This window comes from Palaemon carinicauda, chromosome 3 (genome assembly GCF_036898095.1).
Source record: "Palaemon carinicauda isolate YSFRI2023 chromosome 3, ASM3689809v2, whole genome shotgun sequence".
NCBI classification, from domain to species: domain Eukaryota; kingdom Metazoa; phylum Arthropoda; class Malacostraca; order Decapoda; family Palaemonidae; genus Palaemon; species Palaemon carinicauda.
This window is the reverse complement of record NC_090727.1, coordinates 31,581,471-31,598,469: the sequence shown is the minus strand read 5'-3', so window position 1 is coordinate 31,598,469 and position 16,999 is coordinate 31,581,471. Positions and strand designations below refer to the sequence as shown.

Here is a 16,999-nt window from a genome sequence, read left to right as displayed (position 1 = left end):
CGGCTAAATCTTACACCACATAATGAACATAAGCCCACGACAAAGGGACAAAAAAACATGAGAGATAAAAGCTATTTTTTCTCTTTTGTTCGTCGGGGTAATCAAAAGAGACAGAAAGAGCTTGTGCTGTTCAACAATAGATGGCCGAATAAACAAGAAAAATATTATCAAAAGGACAAAACTTTAATGATAAAGCTAATGAGGGAAAGAGTTTTATTTCGTTTTTTTAACAAACAATAACTTTCTGAGATAAGAGAGTCTTTTCATAATTTGGTAAAAAAAATATTGCGAGATAAGATGTTCTTATCTTTATACGATAGGATTATTATCGGCCTTTGAGAAGCATTGTCTAAATATGTTGAAACTGGACTAATAATAATAGTAATGATATCAATTAGAAGAAGAGTACTTAAGCGTTTTACTATCTACAAGCTAATAATACTTAAATTCTAAACATTAATGGCAGATGGAGATGGTTTAGGTATGCTCTTCGCACTCCCCAAAAGCCGATCGGGACTACGGTTTATACCAAAGCAAAAACTCCTTCAAAATAAAGGAATCAATCTTACTTAACCCTTTAAAACATGTGAAAAAAAAAAAACACGTTAATAGAAGAAGAAGAAGCAAATATCCCTAAGTTTCGTCTTTTGTTTAAAACAATTTCTCATCTTGCAGAAGCCTTCCCAGTAACATCAGACTGCAAAATACTGTTACACCTTGCTCGGAACAAAGAGAGCTTCCAGCGAGGAATTTTTTAAACACGCTCATCTTGCTAAATAATGTCTTTTTCCTGTCTTGCCTGTATGTTGCATCTGGCAAGAAAGGTAACCCAGGAAATTTTTAAGTTGGGGATTTCATGGCAAAAGCTCTGTCCCGACTAATATTTCCGTGTTTGAAATGTAAATTTGAATGTTGCTATCTTGGAGGACTTATGTTTATTATATTTAGTAATTAAAATATTAGTTTTATTTATTATTTAATGCTGAAATTTACTGAATATCTTTCAATTTTTTTGTTAATTATATTAAGAAATTTAGTGGGGACGAATTATCTTCTACATTGTGTTTAATTTCTTGAAATATATATATATATATATATATATATATATATATATATATATATATATATATATATATATATATATATCTTTTTTTATAATATTTACTATGAAATCATTCTCTCTCGTAAGGGGAAATATATAGCAAAAATATACGCATTGTAGATAGTTGATTTTTAGAAGGCTGCTGATAAATTATGCGTCATTTAAAAATGCGCAAAGATTTTGTTAAATATTGCACAACTCAGAATAAACTTTAGGTTCATTGAAATGTTCGCTCATATTTCCTATTAAATTCTGTACATTATAGATGAATTATTCACTTATTTAAGTACAAGCTAGAAAAGCCCTCAGAGTGCAGATCTCTGCCACGGAAGCTTATTTCTCGAAACCAGCTTGCCTTTCCCAGATTCAATTTAGACCGTATGCGTATTTGAGGTCTGTGTGATAATCATGTGCGAACTTGGGATTAAAGTTACGGTTGATTCGGCCGACCTTTTGCTCGACCTTGACCTTTGACCTAGGACTATCAAAATTTAACCACTTTTACGTCTCAACATAACAATCAATCCCTGGAAGTTTCCCTACTCTATGAGTAAAATTATGGCCAGGAAGTTGTCCACAAACAAAGAAACGAACAAACAGGGGGTGAAAACAACTTTTCCCCTTTCTCTAATCGCCAGAAATGGGTCTCAATACTACACAGTATTCTAGAAGTTTTATTCCAGCTGTGACCTATAGTCCATTTCTTTTAGCGATGCATATTTGCACCGACTCGCGGCTGTACCATTTTAGCTCGGAAAAGTTTCCTGATCGCTGATTGGTTAGAATTATCTTGTCCAACCAATCAGCGATCCGGAAAATTTTCCGAGCTAAAAGGGCACCGCCGCGAGTCGGTGCGAATAAGCATCGCTAAAAGAAATGGACTATAGTTGTTGAATAATGGTAATCAGCGACAAAAATAAAATATTTCTAACAAACATAATCACCAAGAAACAACATATACAAAGACCGTCGAAATACACAATGTCCACTCGCTTGCCTGACGATGAAGCCCCCAATCGTTGTAGCTCAAGCCTTTCAAGGTCGGCTGACTTCGAAACTTGATTTGGCTCGGGTGGGACACTCAATGTGCCAATTGAAATCGCCCGACCGGTACTGGCTTTTCCCCCTTTCCCAAAATGGTCTCGTATATACTCGTGCGCCGTTCGTTTGGTGTTACCGAATTACTGGAAATGGCTAAAATATTGTGTAGGTGACTGAGGTAGCTTTGCCCTGAATAAGTTTCATCAGATTTAAAGTAGAAAAGGATTATTGTTGCATTTATTTCATTTTTCACTAATTAAGTTTGTTCAATGTGATTGAATAGGTTATCTCTCTCTCTCTCTCTCTCTCTCTCTCTCTCTCTCTCTCTCTCTCTCTCTCTCTCTCTCTCTCTCTCTCTCTCTCATGATGCCCCTTTTTTCATTTTCATCAATTGTGTTTATTCTCTCTCTCTCTCTCTCTCTCTCTCTCTCTCTCTCTCTCTCTCTCTCTCTCTCTCTCTCTCTCAGGGAGCAAAATGGTGAGAGAAACAGGGGAGGTGGAAGAATGATCGGGCATATGACAAGTTGGTCTGGAACCAGGGGGTGTCGCCCCCCCTGGTAGGGGGCAGAACCCTATGTTTGAAATCAGTGTTGCCAAATTCTCCAAAAGTTTGGCCTCTTCCTCTCCGCTTCCTCATTTCCTGGTGTCTTCCGCCCTCTCGCTACATTTGAAAGGGATAAGGGGAGAGCAGACAGGAATAGAGAGAAATTGGGAAAGGGAAAATGGTGGAGTGTGGATAAACAAGAGGAACGACGTTGATGGAAAGGAAGGGAAAGGAAAGGTTTAAGAAAAATGTAGGTGTGTCAAACTGAACCGGCAGAAAGAGACAGTAAACAAGAAAATATTTTACCTACTTTATTATATATATATATATATATATATATATATATATATATATATATATATATATATATATATATGTATATATATATATATATATATATATATATATATGTATATATATATATATGTATATATATATATATATATATATACATACATATATATATATATATATATATATATATATATATACATACATATATATATATATATATATATATATATATATATATATATATATATATACATACATACATACATATATATATATATATATATATATATATATATATATATATATATATATATACATATATATATATATATATATATATATATATATATATATATATATATATATATATATACATACATACATATATATATATATATATATATATATATATATATATATATATATATATATTGACAGATAATAGAGGGACATTAAGAATAGGAGAACGGGTCTCCTAGAGATTGCAAAAGAAGCAGGGGAAGGAAGAGAAGGTGATAAATTGATTAACTAAGAGAGTTTGCTGGTATGGACTGGCATAAAAAAAGACCATAAACAGACGCAAGTGGAAGTACATGTCTGAGGCCTTTGTTTTGCTTTGGACTAGTAACGGCTGATGATGATGTTGATGATGATGATGATGATGATATATCATTTACAATTAATTAAGTAGTCCTGCAATGCATTTCACATGCTTTGCTTATGAGCTTCAAACCGGTTTCTTTCTTCGGTATTATGTTTTTCATTACGTTTAAACTTAACAAAATGTCAAACATAACTTTTTAACATTATTTTATAAATGTAATTTATTATGAAACTATTGCTCAACCGTGTTAGTTAGAACTATAATTTATTGCTATATCGTTAAAGTCACCTTTTAAAAGTAATATAAAGTGTCTTTTCGTTTTAGTCCTCTTTAAGGGTGTCTGATTTCAATTCCAGTTGCATCAGAATAGATGCTCACCAGGACGAGAGCCGGGCAACCCCCCCCCCCCCATGGTGCCCAACCACAACAATGCCCTCCCCAGTAAACATCTTAAACTCACGGTACCAGGCTTGGATCGATTTGCTGCCATGCGCACGCTAGGCGAACACGTTAATCCATCAAATAAACTAGAGGGGCACTTAGTAGAGCGTAGGCCTCCACTGCCGCAGCTTCTTCCTCTACCTTTTGCTCGACCTTGACCTTTGACCTTAACATATATCAATTAGCGTGAATTTTCATACAAACAAATATGAACCAAGTTTGAAGTCTCTGTGACAACGATGTCCAAACTTATGACTTATTGCTTGAATTGGACAATTTTGCTTGACTTTTGACCTTGATCATCCAAAATTTAATAATTACCAGCTTTTTACATAGCAGTTAATCCCTGCAAGTTCATTACTCTACGGTTGAAATTGTGGTCAGGAAGCTGTTCACAAACAAACACACAAACAGAGGCGAAAGCATAACCTCCTTCCAACTAAGTTGGCGGAGGTAACTGTACTATACCGCGGGATCTTATGGCAATTTGATTATTCAATCGGCCTTTGTGTGTATTCCATTACGATCCTAAGGATGCCATCAACCCACAAGAAGCAATTCCCTTTTCATTGGAATCTGTCCTGTAAAATCCTCGGATGTGATGGACGGCTCGCTTGGAAGCTAGATAACTACTACTTCTTCCCCACCGTTATCCGTACATTAAGGGGTCGGTTGCCTGATGCGCCCTCTCCAATGCCTTCCTTCAAAGGCATCCTTTTTCACCAAACCTCTTCTCTCCATATCATCCTTCGCCTTATCTTCTTCCCCACCGTTATCCGTACATTAAGGGGTCGGTTGCCTGGTGCGCCCTCTCCAATGCCTTCCTTCAAAGGCATCCTTTTTCACCAAACCTCTTCTCTCCATATCATCCTTCGCCTTATCTTCTTCTTCCCCACCGTTATCCCTACATTAAGGAGTCGGTTGCCTGATGCGCCCTCTCCAATGCCTTCCTTCAAAGGCATCCTTTTCCACCTAACCTCTTCTCTCCATATCATCCTTCACCTTATCTTCTTCTTCCCCACCGTTATCCCTACATTAAGGGGTCGGTTGCCTGATGCGCCCTCTCCAATGCCTTCCTTCAAAGGCATCCTTTTCCACCAAACCTCTTCTCTCCATATCATCCTTCACCTTATCTTCTTCTTCCCCACCGTTATCCCTACATTAAGGGGTCGGTTGCCTCATGTGTTCTCTCCAATGTTTTTGATCAGATGCATCCTCTTCCACCAAACCTCTTCTCTCCATATCATCCTTCACCTTATCTCGCCATCTAATTCTCTGTCTCCCTCTTGATCTTCTCCCCCTTACAGGTTCCTCGTAAGCCCTCCTCACTCCCTCCCCCACCATCCAGCCTTAACACGTGCCCTCACCATCTCAGTCATGACACTCTTATCATCTCGGTAATTTTTACTACACCTGCCATTCTTATTTCATCATTTTCCAATCTTTCAAACAGTGATATTCCCATAATCCACCTTAGCATTCTTATCTCTGTTCTCTCAAGATTTGCTTCCTCTTTCCGCTTTTAAAGTCCAAGTATCCAGATCTACCAGGCATCTAATACTTCTAAATCACCCATTCTAACATCTCCCATGACCCTCCTTTACCCCCTTGAAATTTTCAGGGTAATTTTCTTCGTAATAAACACTTAATTCTTAGGAAAATTTCCCCCTACGTTTGTGATGGATGTTTACCGTCTCTCTTTTCACCAGACTGACCCTTCGAGGTGTGCACACTTTTTCATTTTCCCCCTCTTGTAGTTACTTAGTATAAAGGGAAATATAATTGAGGTTTATAACGGAGAGAAATATTGAAAAGTGGTTTGGATTTTTTAAATCCATTATCTCTCTCTCTCTCTCTCTCTCTCTCTCTCTCTCTCTCTCTCTCTCTCTCTCTCTCTCTCTCTCTGTGGTTATGGTTCAATCAAATGAAGATGTTCGTAACGTCATAACACCTTCGACCAATCAGGGGTGCCTGACGTCATAACGCCTTCGACCAATCAGGCATACTTGACGTCATAATGCCCCTGACCAATCAACTTCGCCGTACAGCGTCAGCCATCAAAAGTTTGTAAACAAACACTAGGTTTCACGTGTTTGATCGCTGGATGATCTGATTATTTTGCCGAAATCGTTACTCATGATAAATTTAGAGGATTAATATTATTAATCAGTATGACAGGAAAGCGTTGTGGTGTGTTTTGGGGCAAACAAGAGAAGTTTAAACAGTTATTAACCAAGAAAGACAGAATGATGACGTCATAATGCCTTCGGCCAATCAACTTCGCCGTACAGCGTCAGATACAGGGGTGCCATTCGTACGATAATTATCGTACATGTACGATTATTTTAGGTCCAGTACGATGTACGATACATACCTTGGGTATATAAATGTGTGTGTTTAATTAAACAATTATACTAGAATATTTTGAAATAAGTCAATCATGTAACTCCTTAATAATTGTATTGAAACTGTGTACGATAATTTTGGTTAAAATACGACAATTTTAAGTCTTATGTACGATAATCCAGTCAAACCTGGTCAGATATCAAACAATTGTAAACAAACACTCGGTTCCACGTGGTCGCTCGCTGGATGATCTGATTATTTTGCCGAAATCGTGATTCATAAGTTTTTGAGGATTATATTATTAATCAATATGACAGGAAAGCTTCGTGGTGTGTTTGGGGGCAAACAAGAGAAGTGTAAACAGTTATTAACAGAGAAAAACAGAATGATAAACAGCTGTCGACAATTTGCTCTTAGTTTTGACAGCCATGTTTTGCCTGATTTCCAAAATTCGTCTGGAGAGAATGTCGTCGCTGAGATTACGCCATTCATTGATAATGTCAGACGATTCTATAGTAATGGAAGTGTGTGAGCCAGGTAATTATTTCGAAATTAATTTATGGTATAATAAAGGGGAAAATTGGATAAAGATGAACTTTGAGAGTTGGTCACGTACTGCTTTAAGTTTAACATCAATTTTTCCCCTCATTCATTCATTCATTATTTTTCATCAATATCCATCATTGTCCATGCAAACTCATCCTTTTTTTGTTTTTTTTATAGAAAATTTACCGAAATTTTTCAAGTGTTCATCTGACAGCTGATCCTTCATAATATTTTGGTTTTATTATAGTTCCGTTATGAATAACATTTTCTAATTAAAGAACCTTTGGGGTGTATGTACGATAGCAGCCACCTGCATGTATTATTATGTCTAGCTAAGAATACGGCATTAGGTAAGTAGATTAGGTTAGTTTATGTCCATTTTTAATCAATGTAGGAGGAGCTGGGTATACAGTAAAACTTTATCTTTAGGAACTGTTCGCTGATGTACAAAGGCTCCGAAACTTTTTCCTATAAGAAAACTGCAGTTTTCTTTAAAAATTACATCTATTTTTGGGGCAGATGAATAGTTAGATATACCTTAATATATTACTGACAAAGGGGGCTACAAATGGGGTTTAGCAATATTTTTTACTTTTTTCTGCAATTTTTTTTTCCTTTGTAGTGGATTATTATTTTTATCAATGTCTTTTAAATTTGTTAATGTGGAAAATTTCAGGGCGTATCAGCTAACTGACCTCAGCATAAGTTAAAACTTCACTAAACCCATTGTCAACATTTTTCATGTTACTATTAAAAATTTTGATTTTAATTGTTCGTTACTTTATTTATCTCCTTTCCTCACTGGGCTATTTTTCCCTGTTGGAGCCCTTGGGCTTATAGCATCCTGCCTTTCAAAAAAGGGTTTTAGCTTAGCTAATAATAATGATAATAGCTAGGTTTTCTAATACAGCAAACATGCATTTATAACTTTTATTGGCTTATTTTTATTATTATTATTATTATTATTTGCTAAGCTACAGCCCTAGTTGGAAAATACTCATAAAATTAACGGGTTATGTTAGGTTTACAGTTTCTTACAGTTGATGTTCTGGAAGAGGCTGTTAAGCCTGTACATCCAGCTCGGAATGATTTACTAGGTTGGTGATTGCACTGGTGGTGGTGGCTATATTATAAATAATTTTACTAGAATCTAATTTAGCTCTATAATTATAAAGTAGATCTTGATCCCTTCATGCCTTATCTATATTGTTTTCAAATTTCCGAGTAGACTGTGAGTCAACAATAAATGCCAAAAAAAAACTACACATCGTATTGAAGATATTTTGTGTTAACTGTATTGTACAAAATTGCTGCTATTTCTAAAGATAAGGCTCCTAGCTATTATATTCAACGAATAACTCGCAAGTGATAATTGCCAATTTCCAGTTGCAATTTCTGCAATATTTTGAAAATGACACTTGGCATGTTTCTTGACTGAAATACCATTGTTGCACCTACTGTACTTGCTTGAGCTTCACTTTTTTAATTAATTTGCTTATTTTGATATTTAATTTTATTTTTATATCTATTTCTTTTTTAATTTGGCTGCTTTCCTAATTGGAGCTATGCAGGTTATTATTATTATTACAGTATTTATACTAGTTAAGCTACATCCCTTGTTGGAAAAGCTGGAAACTATAAGTCCAAGGGCTCCAACAGTGAATAATAGCCCAGTAAGGAAAGGAAATGAAAAAATACAAGTGAAATAGTGAACAATTAGAATAAAATATTTTAAGAACATTAACAACATTAAAATAGATCTTTCATACATAAACTATAAAATGAGTATTCAACATAAAAACATGCGTTGGGAGTGGCTGTAGATGAGTTGATAATAATAGCAATGGTTTTGTTACATTGAGGACTTATCAATAATGATTTTTAAAAACACCAAATGACTCTCTATCTCTTTTGTTACAGCCGTAGCGTTACCGCAGGAGTCGGTTTACGATGACTACGAATACACGGAAGAAGACGTCGATTATTCTGGAAGTCTTCCGGAATTCACCGCGGAACCCCAGCACCAGAAGGTCAAGGAAGGCGGTACAGTCACCCTGTCATGCGAACATAATGAAAGTAAGTTGCTTGCGTGCTCTAGCCTTGTGTAATAAGAATATAATGCTCGTTTTCAACTTATAGAATTTATAAAAAAAAAAGTAAGTTGCAAATAACCTTTGGGTCTGTGTAACTACGTATCTTTTTGGTACTGTATTACCGTCACTCGATTACGTATTTATCTTAACCCTTTTACCCCCAAAGGACGTACTGGTACGTTTCACAAAACTCATCCCTTTACCCCCATGGAAGTACCGGTACGTCCTTGCAAAAAAATGCTATAAAAAATTTTTTTTCTTATTTTTGATAATTTTTTTTGAAAAAAATCAGTCATTTTCCAAGAGAATGAGACCAACCTGACCTCTCTATGACAAAAATTAAGGCTGTTAGAGCAATTTAAAAAAAATATACTGCAAAATGTGCTGGGGAAAAAATAACCCCTTGGGGATTAAGGGTTGGAAATTTCCAAAGAGCCTGGGGGTAAAAGGGTTAAATGGTGACCTCTATTCTTCAACTGATAAGCAAAGAGAGACTTGCCCTATGCTGCATGGACAAATCATTGGAGAGTTACGTCTCTATTGTCAGATATTTTTTTTTTTTTTTTTTTTTTTTTTTTTTTTTTATCTTGGTATACCTTTTCTCGCTCTTGAAATATTCTCTGCAATGATTAGAATCCTGTTGTATTTTTACTCTTCTGCACTCGCAGTTATGTAACTAAATTTAACTCTTTTTAATTTTGTCTTAGATAATAAAATTGAATCTTGCTTTGAATAAATCCTTAGTATGTGAGGATAGTCAACAAAATACAAGCCTAACGCTGTGAGAATCTTAATATTTGTGTTAATTCATATGTTTGTCATCATCCATACTAAAAAGCATATTCATGTTTGCATCATATCTAATATGGTATAAGCGGGCTTTCAATCGTTACTTTTATCATTATTATTCTTCTAAATTATCAAGGAGGCAGGCTCTCTCTCTCTCTCTCTCTCTCTCTCTCTCTCTCTCTCTCTCTCTCTCTCTCTCTCTCTCTCTCTCTCTCTCTCTCTCTAAAACACTGAATAATAAAGCCTGGGGTATGAATATTCTTGAAAATTATTTTTATTTATAGTTTGGTTATCAATTCATTTTACAGATTCCATGATGATGAAATAGGGTGTTAAGATATTTATGGAGAAAGAGAGAGATAATATTACCGTTACAGTTGCAAAATGAGTTGACCGTCCATACTGTGGCGATTGTATTAAAGGTTATTGCGTTAAAACAATAGATAATCATAAAGTTTTCGTTTTATTATTGTAAGTGCTATGATAGTTTCCCTTTTTCCCAATGGATTGTAGATTATTATTTGAGAATTTTTTGACATCCTCAAAGTCAAACACACGTAAAATATTTCTTTTGTTATTGCAGCAGATAAGCCTAAACTTTGCTTGGTACTAAAAGATGGCTTTAGCTTCATCTGTTCGAATGTGTTTGGACAAACATTTATAAACTATATATTTCCATTGGATAGAAGCACGCTTACTTTCCTATATTCAAAATGCACTTGCTGTGTATGTAAGTTTTCAGACGACATGTTTGGGATTTTTCTGTAATATATGTATGTTTAACCAGAGACTCTTAAGATATGTGAAGTCAAGCTTATTCAAACTACTGTACATGCATTAGTAATGAAAGATACATTCAATGCCAATTGTGGTACCAAATACAAACCTATAAGCTCTTTAAAATGGAGTTATGTTTCGGCAACGGCTGAAACTAGCCGTAAGATTTTTATAAAGCGAGCTGTAACTATTCTCCACTATACTCTATTTTTTTTAATGAGCCGCATTTGCACTAACTCACAGCAGTGTCCTTTTAGCTCGGAAAATTTTTCTGCTATCTGATTGGTTAGAATTATCTTGTCTAACCAATCAGCCATCAGGAAATTTTTAGTTAAAAGGGCACCCTTGCGAGTCGGTGCAAATCTGCCTCACTAAAAAAATTGACTATAGTTAGTGGGGTGTAGACTAGCCACCTTGCTCACACATGCAGTAGCCAACACAAGCCATTTTTTGTTTCGGCAAGGATGAGAGTGGACATTGTCTGTTCTCCACGTTATATGGCTTAAAAACCATATTAAAGAACCAGCAGGCCTCAAATTTTACTTATGCTCACCTTCATTCCTATAGCTTCAACATAGGAATGAACCAGCAGGCCTCAGATTTTACTTCTGCTCACCTTCGTTCCTATAGCTTCAACATAGGAATGAACCAGCAGGCCTCAAATTTTACTCCTGCTCACCTTCGTTCCTATAGCTTCAACATAGGAATGAACCAGCAGGCCTCAAATTTTACTCCTGCTCACCTTCGTTCCTATAGCTTCAACATAGGAATGAACCAGCAGGCCTCAAATTTTACTCCTGCTCACCTTCGCTTCTATAGCTTCAACATAGGAATGAGAGCAGAGGCAGACTGAGTTCCTTCGGGGATTCCAGTCAAGGGGGGGAGCCCAGAAACTACCTCCTGGAAGTCCTGCCTGAAGTTGCAAAGTGGCTTGTGTTGGCTACTGCGTGTGTGAGCGGGGTGTTTGGTCTACCCCCCATTAAACTACTGCCGAGTAGGTTTTACGGCTAGTTTCGGTTGTCGACGAAATATATCTCCATAACAAAGGGGTTCGGGATTGTATGGTAAGAAAAAATGCAAATTATATCCAAATTTGTTGTTTCTTGTAAGCCATATACCTCATTGCAAAACCTGAAGAGTAAGGGAGTTTGAAAATTTACTGAAGAATACTAAGACGACTTGCTATATTTGTTTCAAGTTAGATGGACTGGTGTCATTAATAGGACAACTTTAAAAAAGGGGGTTGGCCTATGTTTCTCCAAGAAATATACCACTATAGAATGCCTACTTGTTAGCAAAATGCAAATAAATGATCTAATTTTTAAAGACGAATTAGTCCAGCACATTGGGCTATAATTCTGATGTCTTGGAGTAATGGTAGGTATGAAAGTATGAAAGGATTGATATCTAAACCTTCTAATATCAAATAAGGGGCTTTGGAAAGAAATTGTTTATTTTTAGAAGTATGAAATGCATCTATGCTATATTTCCAAGTTGTTACCAAAAACCCTAAGGTCACAAGGGAAGGAACCTGAGAAGGAATTTGAATGGTAGTACAAGCGTCCTCTACATAATTTACATGTCAGTTGGATACTTCGTAGGAGCTCGTAAAATTAGCGTCGGATAAAAATATTTTCGGAACAAGCGTACACATCACACCGGAAATTCTTATTATTATTATTAATAGCTAAGCTATAACCCTAGATGGAAAAGCAGGGTGCTATAAGCCCAAGGCCTCCAATAGGAATAAATAGCTCTGTGAGGAAAAGAAATAAATAAATTACAAGAGAAGTAATGGACAATTAATATGAATAATTTTAAGTACAGTAACAACTTGAAGTAGATAAGCAGTTTATGCAAGTCTTTGAAAATGACCGCGCTCACAAAAAGCTCTTGCGAGTAACAAATGTGTTGATTTTAAACATTAGCTAAGAAAACCGATTTAATTTCTGTAAGTATTTTGCGCACAGCATCTTATATTTCTAAAGAAAAAAAAGTAAACCTTTCAGCATTATTATTTCCTATGTCTTCTCTCTTATTTTCTGTCTTACAAAGGGGAAAGTAAAGGTGAGTAAATCCTTATGAGAAAAGGGTTCAGCACAATTCATGATAAAGAGACGCAAATTGGAAATTTATATTTCTTAAGTGGACTCAAAAACTTTATGCAGGGGATAACTATAATGAATGTTATAAAATAAAATTTGTGGGTGCCTGTGTGAAAATATGCTGTATGCTATAAAGTTCTGTTTAGTTGAAATCTAAAGTAGGAAACAGGAATAATAATATTCCCCTTATTACTCTCTCCCTCTTTTCTTCACTTGCCCCCGTCTTACAAAGACGAAAGTAAAGGTGAGTTAACCCCGGGAAAAAATAATTTAAAAGATGAAATAATATTTTCTCCTCTTTACTGAATAATCACATAATTGATTTCATCATCTTGCAAGGTTCTTTTTCTGAAGGGAATTCTCCGTTCTTTTGTGAGCTATGAAATGTATTTAAATGTATAAATTACGTATATTTATATATATATATATATATAAATAATTTTTTGTATATTTTAGAAAAACGATATTGTAAATTTTTTCCGAGTAATTCATTTTTTATCTTTACTTCTAATTTTTTGTCTGCCAAAGGCAAGGATAAAGGTATGTGTATAGAATTACACGCTTCTTTTTTCCACATATCGTGATGTAAATGATTACTAATTTTATGTAAACCCTTCCCCCCATCCGGAATGAATATCCCTCCTGTAGTAGAGTAGGTCAAATGCCTGTGTCCTAACCTAAGAATGTCCCCCATCTCCTGGATGCTATATCGGTTTTTTTTTTTTATATACCCTCGTTATACCGACTTTCCACTTCTGTGCATACTTTAACCCTTTTACCCCCAAAGGACGTACTGGTACGTTTCACAAAAGCCATCCCTTTACCCCCATGGACGTACCGGTACGTCCTTGCAAAAAAATGCTTTAAAAATTAGTTTTTCATATTTTTTGATAATTTTTTGAGAAAATTCAGGCATTTTCCAAGAGAATGAGACCAACCTGACCTCTCTATTAAGGCTGTTAGAGCAATTTAAATAAAATATACTGCAAAATGTGCTTGGAAAAAAATAACCCCCTGGGGGTTAAGGGTGGGAAATTTCCAAATACCCTGGGGGTAAAAGGGTTAATTATACACTTCATCATCATCATCTTCAGCCGTTTCTATTCCACTGCAGTACAAAGGCCTCGGACGTGTCCTTCCACCAGCGTCTGTCTAAGGTCTTTCTATGGCAGTCTATACCTGCAAGTTTTCTTAGTTCGAGAATCCATCATTTATGTCTTGGATAATTTCATATTCTGAAATTATTCACTTATTCTTTTTTTTTTTTTATCATCATTTACTTTCCTGCCATCCATTCTTCCTCCTTCCTGTTTTTAGTTTTTGTTTCTTTTAGTCATACGATAATCCAATTATCAAAGATTCCTTCGTATGTATTTTTTTTTTCTTTTGTACCTTGTTTTATTCTATAAACATTTTCTTTTTATTCGAATTTGGTTATTTTCTCTCCGTGTAATTGGTTTTCAGCCTCTACACTTTAGAACAATTATTTTATTCATTTCCAGTTAAAAGTTCCATTCTTCCTCCATACATATCTTCTTATTAACACTACAGAAGTCCTCAAGTTACAAACTTAATAGGTTCCGAGAAGTGTACGTTGTTAAATTTTGGTCTACGGTAGGCTTCACCTAACTCGTATGACTAAGACATAGTCCTGTTTTATATAGCAAAAGTCGTCTTGCTCACTGCATTGAATTAGGGGTGTATGCATGATAGCGGCCACCTATATGTATGATGACGGCCTACTTAGAAGATGGCAGTTTAAGGGGGGTCGCAGTGGAGTGTTAGCGCCCCTTAAGGTTAGGCGGGGAAAGTTTAGGTTAGTTGATATCCATTTTCAGCCCACACAGGAGGAACTGGCCGCTGATATACAAAGGCTCCTTGAATTATATGAAATGCTTTTATTACTATGTTTCATTATGAACTTTTGATAAAACACCTGAGATATATTATTTCAGTTAGGTTCATTTGCATCTCCGAATTTTCATAAGTCAGATGTTTGTAATATGAGGACCTTCTGATAGATCTCCTAATGGCCTTTGGTAACAGTTCATCAACTCAGTACCTCATCCACTTCTTCAGATTATAGATAGTTAATGGATATATCAAAGTATCTTCTTCTTTGTCTGCATCTTTTCCCACTTCTACGTGGGGTCGATGTTTCTGGCCAGCTTTCTCCATCTACCTCTGTCCCTCACTTCATCACCGGTTAATCCCTTTGATCGAAGGTCATCCTTGATACAGTCCATCCACCTTCGCTTTGGTCTCCTTCTCGTTCCCTGTACCTCCATTTCCATCACTTTCCTCCCAATATACTGATCATTTCTTTTCATGACATGACCATACCACCTCAGTCTACTTTCTTGGATCTTATCTGATAGTTCTCTAACTCCTGTGGTACCCCTTAATTACCTCATTCATCAACCTCAAAAAAAACTTAAGTTCTTTCCTGTCATTTTTAAGCTCCTCTTGGCCTAGTATGTTTCAGCAGTCCCATATCATTTCCAAATACAGTATCCAGAAAACCTGCTTACACATCACATGTGCTCAGTCCCTAACTGCAGCGTCCTGTTATCCCATTACCTCGTCTCATGAGTTTTTCCTTATCCTCTGGCAACCCAAAACATTTCCTGTCTACTTGAAATTTTCAAAGTTGTAACTTCCATACCCTCCTAATGAATGATATAATTGTGGGCGTATGTATACGTGACTTTATACATAACATTGATGTAATGTATATGTATATACAGTACACATACGCAACAATTTACATATGCTTGCTGAATAGAATTTACCGTTTAAGAAGCACGAATTTCCCCTTTAAAGAGCCCATACCCTTGTCGGGGTAATTTTTTGTCCCCAAAATAGTTTTGAAACGAGTCGTTTACTTTGTCGCATCCAGAATGAGAGTTGCGTTCCTTTCTATTCTGCCGGAATCGTAGTATTATGCATGCCCATTCCACAAAGCATTTTCTTCTACCTTGTTTAGTCTATCGATGTGACCTCTATTGTTGGATTTCGTAGTCATTAATGTGTAACAATACAGTAATCCATTGGGCATACAGCGACCAAAAGAGATTTGTGGATACAGCATAATATTTTTAACAATTCAAAACAGTTTACAGTATTTTTTATATTTTTCACACAAACACAGTAAGGGCCAGTATATTTAGTCATAACATGAACATTGCTAAATATAGCGCATTGGTTGTTACAAGGAACTATGTAGGGATAAAATTCTTACTTATAACAAAATCCGATTAGCATAGCATTCAAAGATGGAGTGCCAAAAACACTGATGGAAGTGTGCAAGCAGTACTTTTGTACTAAAAGCAACATAGTTACAGGATAGCAAAATGCTGTTAACCCTTTTACCCCCAAAGGACGTACTGGTACGTTTAAAAAAACTCATCCTTTTACCCCCATGGACGTACCGGTACGTCCTTGCAAAAAAATTTTATAAAATTTTTTTTTTTCATATTTTTGATAATTTTTCGAGAAAATTCAGGCATTTTCCAAGAGAGTGAGACCAACCTGACCTCTCTATGACAAAAATTAAGGCTGTTAGAGCAATTTAAAAAAAAAAATATACTGCAAAATGTGCTGGGGAAAAAATAACCCCTTTGGGGGTTAAGGGTTGGAAATTTCCCAAGACCCTGCGGGTAAAAGGGTTAAAAGTGTGTAAAAGGACACAGCAGCTAACCAAAATTATAGTGGGTGAAACTGAATACGGAATTTTAAGTAAGTTCATCATAAATTGGGATACACTATAATTTACAGTTTTCTGTTCTAACAGAGGAAAACATTCCCAAACAGAGACATGTATGCAAGTACGTTAAAAGGGATTTTGACGTAGGAAAAATCTATTTTTGGCCTCGAGCCCTGTCGTCCTGATGGAAGTTCCCTCCAGCAACTTTCTACTGTTTAATATTTCTGCGATTGATATAAGAGAATTACCGTCAGGTATCATGGGATTCTAACCCCCGGAACAACTATCCGAAGATATCGTGTATAATCAGGGACGTATCCTAAGATAACCATAGATTACTATTTCTGCGGAAAAAAGTTTTACATCGAATACAATCTGAATCTTAGAGAATTTTATTTGCATATTGTTTATGCCATGCACTGTAGTAATGCAGGTACAGTACTGTAATGTATTCTTATTTTGTAGTTCTTCTCTGAATTAGACTAGTCTTGTTGCCCTTAGGTCTTCCTTCTTGGAACTTTTGCCTTTTTGAATTTATGAGAAAAGTGGTAGATTAACCGTTGAAATTATGAGAAAAGCAGTAGATTAACCGTTGAAGTTATGAGAAAAGC

At 35.8% G+C, this 16,999-nt stretch overlaps 1 protein-coding gene across 6 annotated transcripts in view; it reads left to right on the top strand.

The window, feature by feature from the left end:
- The first annotated feature begins 6,774 nt into the window (after positions 1 to 6,774).
- Positions 6,775 to 16,999, top strand: part of LOC137638236 (lachesin-like) — a 47,854-nt gene continuing 37,629 nt past the window's right edge. For 2 of the 6 annotated variants that reach the window (XM_068370308.1, XM_068370307.1), the window contains exons 1-2: positions 6,775 to 6,909; positions 8,839 to 8,994. In XM_068370308.1, coding sequence (XP_068226409.1) covers positions 6,801 to 6,909; positions 8,839 to 8,994 — 265 coding nt within the window. In that variant the 5' untranslated portion in view covers positions 6,775 to 6,800. The remainder of the gene's footprint in view (positions 6,910 to 8,838; positions 8,995 to 16,999) is intronic. The other 4 variants (XM_068370309.1, XM_068370311.1, XM_068370310.1 and 1 more) reach the window with 4 other exon arrangements.